This window comes from Bactrocera latifrons, unplaced genomic scaffold (assembly GCF_001853355.1).
Source record: "Bactrocera latifrons isolate USDA-ARS-PBARC rearing strain unplaced genomic scaffold, ASM185335v1 scaffold_183, whole genome shotgun sequence".
NCBI lineage: Eukaryota > Metazoa > Arthropoda > Insecta > Diptera > Tephritidae > Bactrocera > Bactrocera latifrons.
In genome coordinates this window covers 439,181-447,535 of record NW_017535330.1, presented here as the reverse complement: position 1 = coordinate 447,535, position 8,355 = coordinate 439,181, and the positions used below count along the sequence as shown (strand labels likewise).

The window sequence follows — 8,355 nt, the reverse complement described above, 5'->3', positions numbered from 1 at the left end:
GTGTTCGCTTTTGAAAACAGGACATCGCACGCAATTATTGCGACAAACCCTCGGCGGATCATCTAAAATTGAAGGCCAGTGGCCATAGAGATCATAACGTATGTCGTCAGGTGCATCATGAGGTCAATATTTTGTTCAGTAAAAGTCTTCAGACAATTTAAAGGGTTCAACCTGATCAAGCTCCATTTTGAATGTTAGAAATGATTTGACTTTCGACTTTGGTAGTCCAGAAATCTTGCAGTCTCCTCTGTATTCCATCCATGAATTATAGATTACCAGAACAAGAAAGTGAAAAAACACATTGACAGTCCATTTCGTTGTCTTCATTTTAATTCTGTAATATTCGAGAATTTGATCACACAAATCAACCCCTCCCATAAACATGTTACAGTTTTGAATTACTGAAGGTATTTCAACGGATAACCGGCGTTTCAGATTTCTATTCCACCTCTCAACTTAGCCAACGGGGTCCTTTCCACATTTACTTGAAGCAACTATAACCGCTTTTGTATCCTTCCATTTCACAAAGAGCTACGTTATTATTATTTATAAACTGTCATATATCACCTCAATTCATATCTTCATCTAGAGGGAATTTAACATATTTAGGTATCCAGTTTGCCATTATTGTACCTGTTGCAGGATAATCCATTTGGTAAAGTGATTCTACGAGTGGTATTGTAGTAAAAAAACCTGTCAAAATATATTTGGCTGCTTTCGGTAGGTTCTTTATTAGTCGCATAACTATAGATGGCCCATGTCCAAGACCGCAGTCTTCAAATGTCCCTGCCCCTTGAAAGACTTCAAAATCAACTACAATGCCTGTAGAAGTTACGCATACAAGATTTTTTAATCCAATAGGCCGGGGTTTTGATCTGATTACTTGCCGAGCAGGACATCTTCCAGTGAATGGTATCATTTGCTCGTCAATCGAGTAGTTTGTGATATCAGTTGCCAATTCTTTGCAGCGCTCCCTAATCATGTCTATGATGGGTTGAACTCTGCAAAATTTGTTAGTGGAATCTGGAACAGAAAAGTCAACAATGTGTATGTCTGGCCGTAGTTGGAGAAATTTGTCTCGAGACATTGAATTAAATATGGCAGGAATTTTGCATTCATTTGACCAGTACATTCTTATAGCAGGGTAGCCAAGGCAGCCGATTATGATTGCACACCCGTAAAATCGTTTTATATCGGCTGTTACATAACGCGCCTCTTGACCACGGTTAGCCAAGACATACTTTTTGGTAAATTTCACCACATTCTCATAGTAGTATTTCGGAAAATAATTATATAAGTATTCTAAAGGTGTCTTCATCCTTATTTGACTTTGGCAACCATAACTTATAGGAAGCTGTGTCTTCGGAAAGGGTGCCCCTTCATATTCATCTGTACTTTTATCGCTTTCTTCTCTTTGGCTATTCGAAGAATTTTACCTGAAGATTTCGGTAAGAGAAAGGTTAATGAAGACCAAAAACTTTTGGATAAAAGTGGATTTCGTTCATTAACGACCCTATGTATAAGATTATCTATGACTATATGACTATTTTCTATTTTCAAAACTGAAACCAAAAAGGAAGCAAGCATTTTTGCCATTCAAGAAACTGAAATTGAAATGAAAAAGAATATTCCTATAATTTACATAAAAAATCTATGAATAAATTGGTTTCTTCCAAAATTTGTATTGAATAAATAATAACTTTTTAAGATAATATAATTCATATATTATTCTATTCCAAAAAGTTTACTTCACTTTAGGAACAGAAAAATCCGGTTTAATAAGAAACACTTTCGCTGGGAGAGAGCTGAGATAACAGATCAGCGACAGGCGAAAACTTTCATCAATTATTTAGAGATTATATTATTTATATCGATTTTAAAGTGAATTTAATTCATACTTCTGTTTGTCTTACTGTGAACATTATTATTTTGCTTTTAAAACCTTCTCTTGCAATCCTACCATTTTTGGTGGGTTAATTGCAACACCTTCAATCTTCACGAATATTTACTGGCTGCTTTTAACTGACGTATACTGTACAGATATTATTAATATTATTAATGCTTAGCCCAAACTGTATTTAATATGTTAATTTTACAAAGAATGGAAATATAATGGAGAAAAATACAGTCACGGTAAGGTACGAGTTCTTCTAAGTTCGCTCTCCACAAAATGAATTACCAAAGTCCATAAGAGTTCATTATAGAGAAATATACCTGTAAATTTTTGTTGTTTTTAATATTCATAGATTCTTTGAATTTCTCTTGAATAAACAGTAATGCGTATGCTTAGCTCAAGAACTTGTTAATCCAGTTGCTATTACCGTTAATTCTGCTAATTCTCCTCGTCAACTTCTCAACTTTTAACAAGTCACTTATTAATTGCGATAAAAATCAGCAGCTTATGGACTGCTTATTAAATCGATGATAAAACTTTTAAATATTTCTGTTCAGAGCTGCAAAAATTAATGAAAACCCACTAAGAATTATTAATTACATGCGTACATACCTATCAACCGCTGAAGGAAGTGCGGCAAATGAAGACAGCTGTCAAACACTCGTCGACAAGTTCACAAGTTCAACGTGGTTTTTCTGATTAAAATTAATTATTAAATTTTTTAAGCACATAAACAAGTATACACTCACACACATATGTATGTCTAACTATTCATAGTTTTAGCGCATTTTGTTTATGCTTGTCCCAGTAGGTGGTGTGAATAAAAAACGATTAGTAGCAACAATTTAAGATAAGCATAAATAACAACGTTAACACAGACATATACAAGTGTATTTTGGATAAAAGAATATTAAAATTTACAATATGTTGTTGTTATTGCTAACTAGTTTAGCAAATGCGTTTTTAATATTTGTAATATCGACACTTAGAGGCAACCAGTGATGACTTAAGCTGATGTTAATCACTGAAGTTGTTTCCCAAACTATGATAAGTTCTGAATTGCTGAAGTTACGCGTGTTTTCAATATTGTTTGTGAAATTCAACTTTAAAGCATTTTGCATTTTTACCGCCAAATCTTTGGGGCGCTCACTGTCTATTAATCATTTGTTTCAGTTAAGCATTAAATGTTATTGCTTGTTTGCATAAATTTATTATAGAAATTCAATTTTGAACACTTAATAAGCATCCGCTTAAGGCATACAAATGTTTAGTCAGCTCTGTTTGGACATAATTGTGTCGTTAATATGCGCATGCGTGACCAAACCCGACGCATAGCAGCCGTTTCAACATCGAATGAGTTAATTAAAGACAGTTAAGTGGTAGTAATAATGCATTTTTATACATTTCGTGGAAATGCATCATTTTTTCATTTAATTGATGTTTACTACAGACATTTGTATAATATATACTTACCACACCATAGCGCACCAGCTGATAGCCGAAATAGATTGGAATGTCCGGGGAATAGGCGTATAGCATGTAACGTAAATTTTCCATGACCATGTAACTGTAATGAAATTGGATTGTGAAGAAAGTTACCTAATTTTATTACCAAAAAGTGACAGTACGATAACTTTATATCAATTTGTGTTTGACACAGGAGTTTAAATCTACTAAATATCATTCAAACAAGAAAAAACATTAACTTTGGTTGCAATGGAGCTAAAGTACCATTTACAGAAGCTTCCATTCGATCTCGAAAATGTCTTTGAATAATGTAGCGTATCTTTTGAAAATGAAAAATATAAACATTTCCTAGTTGTTTCTGACCATAAAGTTCGATATATAATATTTTTTAGATATTTTATAAAAATCTGTATATTGATTTTAGTCCGTCAGTTTAAATGGCAGCTATATGTTAAAGAGTCAGATCAAAAACCAAAAAAAAAAAAAAACTTATTCATACAAGAATTGAATTTTGATCAGTCGGCATGGCGACTATATTCGTTCGATATCGGCTGTTCCGATCAACTTGGACATGGCTAAATCCACTCAGCTCTCCACGCTGGTAACGTGCTATCTTCGATGTTTCCATTTAGGTGTTCAGAGCATTAATATATGTAGTTATATACAAATATGTATATTTTAACTATCCTTTTATCAATTACAACGTTACGACCTACTATACTTTTGTTTTTGTTTTCTTTTTGTCTTTTTCCGTCTTTTTTGTTGTTTCCGAGTTGAGCAGAGTAAAACAAAAGGCAGCCGAGATCTTCAGAGCATTTCCATTAATCGTACAACCAAATTAATGTTCTCTCACGGACTGAATTAACAAAGTTCAGAGGGAAAGTATGTGTCGGGAGCTCTCCATCAACTCTAGTTTCAGACAACCAGACCACTGTACCGTCTTTTAAGCGGAGGTGGCTGCCATCAAGGTAGCGGTAGATGTACTTCATTTAGAGAGGTGTCCGTTCACACCGATGGCCGAGCGACAAATTAGTCAAAGAGTGCATGATCTCATTAGAAACAACTTCCAGTTTTTTACTTGTATTCGTGTGTGGCCTCAGCACAGTATCCGGAAATTGCAAAKACGATGAGCTTGCTAGAGAGAGACCCTTTCCTCAATTTTATCTGATTGGATGTCTTCTTGCATTTTGAGACTGGACCTTTGGACGTCGAGTGAGCTTAGCAAGCGCTGGTCGTCAACCAAAACTTGTGCRACTACAAGATTCTTGTGGCTCTGAAGCAACAGCATCAGGTCCTCCGAAGTACTGGATCTTAGTAAAACCAATCTCGTCGCAACTATAAGTATGGTCTTCTATTCTATAGCCCAGTTTGATGGACTTAAATTGAAATATTTTAACAGAAAYATCTTATTGGCATTAACTGCCTTAATTTGTGAGGAACTCAAAACGTTTCGCCGCTTTATAAGGATCTGGTGATCCACTTTTTAGTGTTTATGGTAGCAAAATATGCCCAAGTATATCGGTTGCACTTCAACTCTACGACCTAACCTTCAACTCTACGACCTAACCTCACCTCAAATTATTACATAAAATCATACTAGAACTTTTTAGGAGCCCAGACGCCAAAGCTGTGAACCGTAATGCGTATTAATTTTTTTCGAAAATATCGTGCAATATGTGAGATATGTATACATTTAATTGAAATTTGAGAAATTGTTTTTTTTTTTGGTCATTAAAATAACAATGGGCTTAATCGGATCAATTTTCCCTTAGCCCCCATATACCTAATATACTTTTCGAACTTCCAACTATTATATATTTTTGGTATTCAAATTTAAAATACTAGTTCAACCGCAAGTATTCTTAAMAAAAATGTAATGCAAAGCTCGATTATGACATATAACTCTAAATTTAAACTCACTCACGTATCATCGTCCGCCTTGACGAACCAGTCATAGTCRTCAAAATAATGTTCGTAGACATAGCGAAATCCCTCTCGTGTCTTATTCCACAAATCATCATAGGTGTCCGCCTCACTTTCCACCACCGCCACAGCGCCCAACTCCTCATCTTCCTCGCTRCTCAAAAATATCAAAYGCGTGCAACGTTTGCCCCAAGTGGCCTTCACATGCTGCGCATGGCTCGCATGCTGGCTRGGCGATGTCAACACCATGCATAGTATACGAACCCGCTYGTTGAGCTGTTGTTGCAACGTATCGGCCTCAGTGGCCACCTCCTGCAAGGCCGTCATATAACCCGTTTGCCAGTACTCGGTGGCAGTAGTGTGTTGCCGCTGTTGCACACTCTCCATTTGATAATGATTATACAATAGTAGTGTGCCTAGCGCCATCAGAAAGCCCAACACAAAGCCAAAAAGTATATGCAACTGCACACGAAACGGCGAGCACATGGGGCGTACATARTAGGCGTTAGTCGGTAGTAACGTAAAACTCATTATTTTGTAAAACTTGTTCTTGATGTACGTARTTATAGCGGTAATAAAGTTTAAGCACTAATATATTATGCTGTCAGAACATAAACACCTTTTCTTATGCTGTATTATATTAATAATTATTACTTCTAACCCTTTAACCTTATTTTTTACTTTGATTCACATTATTTCACAATGCGCATGCGCTAGTACGCCTTCTAATTGGCATACGAATTCATATTACGCGACTTTACTCAAGCACTAATGGTCGTCCTCCGTTRTAACACGCGGAGCTACTCATGCTGCGCGCTAATCGCGAAATAGCCTTACTACGCACGCGTATCGTCGATGACCGACTAAATGATGAGTTTCACACTGCTCGCTGCAGAACGTTTCATTCGGCTTTATTGTAAGCAACTATTGCACAGTGGTTCAATTCAATGCTTTATAGCGATAATAACGTTGCCAATAAAAATTCGATATTTATATTTGTTTTTCTTAGTTTAAAGACCGAGTTCTCAGGTTATACCGAGTTAGATAGTCCTACTCCAAACGACGTATTATTCAAAAATAATTATTCCGAACATTTAACGACACAACGCGTAATATTGAAAAACTCATTTGGATAAAATAGTCAAAAGCAAAAATATTATTTAAAACATTTCCCTTGCAATCAATCTCTACTGACCTTAAGCTAAATGTATGAAMGTATSYTRTACGCTATTTGACTAGTGACTCGYATTRTTCACAAAAACTGGACGGATTAAGATAACTTACATATTRACCGATATTTCCGGTATAAAGTARGTCGGAACTTCGAAATTTTTTCTATTATTATTTATATTATTGAACCGATTCAACCCATTTTCGGTATAGTGGCTCACATAAGGGTTCTCTCTGAGATTCTATAATATATATTGCAGATTAACCTTTGCGATAAAAAGCTTGCTGAGGCCTGGAGTCGTTCACGGTACATAGAGGTTTGATCAGTTTTAATTCGCTTTAAATAATTTGTGGTCATAAGTGTATCAAATGCAGACTCATGCAAAGTTTTATCTCGATATATTTATAGGCACTTAGTTTGTATAAATTTGGAAACACTGGCTCCTATAAAGCCCTAGTGGGTGTAAAATTTAATGTCCCTATCGTCCTTTTATTAGTTTTTAACAAAACTGTGATATGAGGAGTGGACGGGGTTTTCATCTCATTTGATCCATTTTCACACTCTCTCCAAAGTGAATTGTCCTGAGCGTATTTGGTTCTTATAGATTTTACTATTTAGGAGATATATACGTCAAAACTTTTAGAGGGCGGAGCCCCGACCACTTTTTCAAAATTTTATATACTAAAGATGCCCCTCACTAAAGCGATTTCTTGTACTAAGTAAATTGCACAGACAGGCAGTCACTCAGAACTCAAGTCGTCTCGTTATCCTGATCATTTATATAAATATGTTTATAACCTTATATCTAACTCGATTAGTTTATAGTGATAAAAACAACGACTCTTCTCTGTATTGCATAAAAATTTTAAAAACTGTAAAAGTTCCTTTCTTATGTATCGGTTTTCAACTACAAGAGTTGTTTCATAAAAGAACGAATTCGTTTGCCTATTACACATATCTTACCGAGAAAACGCAGGACCGAGAACATGTACGGAGATATATTTAGGTAAAGTTACAGGTAGAGAATATTTCTAACCAAGAGATATGTTATACTGCATAGTAGAAATCAACAAGTGGTCTGACAACTGATCAGCCCTTGCAATATTCAAGCGATAATATTCAATCGTTTGGGAGAGTATTAATATTTCTCTCATAAGTATAAGATRAAATTACATAGCCCGATAAATGCTAAAATTTAGTCACGTTAAAACATGAATTGATCCAAAGAGAACTCATGGATATACCATACGACTATAGGTATCATGGTTAGTTTTTTGAGCGAGGCGGCTACTGTCGACTTCAAAATTCAATTTCAGTACTTGGAATGATATGATCCGTATTTGAATAAAGTTCTATCGACGTATGAAGAATTTCGACTCTTATCGGCTTAAGGAACATATATGACACCACTAGACTTTGTAAAGGCAGGAAAATTAGAAGCATTTCAAACAGTTCCTCCTCATTTTTTAATATGCAGAAAATCGCAGTTGAAAGTCAAGGTATTTTGGTGGACATAATTTATCTGAGCCAACAAATCTCCTTCATCGAATATAAAGAATTCCTAGCTGTTAACAGATTACTCATACAAAATATTATTGAACTTTGTAAAGCTATTCATATGTGTAGCACTTAACAGGCTTTAAAGAAATGCATTCAGTCCATAATCTGTTTTAAAAATTTAGTAATTATACAAAACAGCTTAATTAACCAATTCTATCGGATTATTATTTTTGACCAGACCATTGACGTAACTATACACTCGAAGTGTAAAAATAAAAATATTAATTCGGTTTGGAAAATGATTTTTTTTTTTATTTTAATGTACAAAATGTGTGAAAATAATCATAAATTCTGGACTAATTCATTTTTGCTCAATGTGACCATCTTTTACCTTAACTAT

At 35.0% G+C, this 8,355-nt stretch overlaps 1 protein-coding gene across 1 annotated transcript in view; it reads right to left on the bottom strand.

Moving 5' to 3' along the window:
* Positions 1-6,133, bottom strand: part of LOC108967337 (glycoprotein-N-acetylgalactosamine 3-beta-galactosyltransferase 1-like) — a 19,583-nt gene extending 13,450 nt beyond the window's left edge. The window contains exons 1-2 of the mRNA XM_018930670.1: positions 5,286-6,133; positions 3,368-3,461 (exon numbers count right to left, since the gene is read on the bottom strand). Coding sequence (XP_018786215.1) covers positions 3,368-3,461; positions 5,286-5,815 — 624 coding nt within the window. The 5' untranslated portion in view covers positions 5,816-6,133. The remainder of the gene's footprint in view (positions 1-3,367; positions 3,462-5,285) is intronic.
* Positions 6,134-8,355: the final 2,222 nt, after the last annotated feature.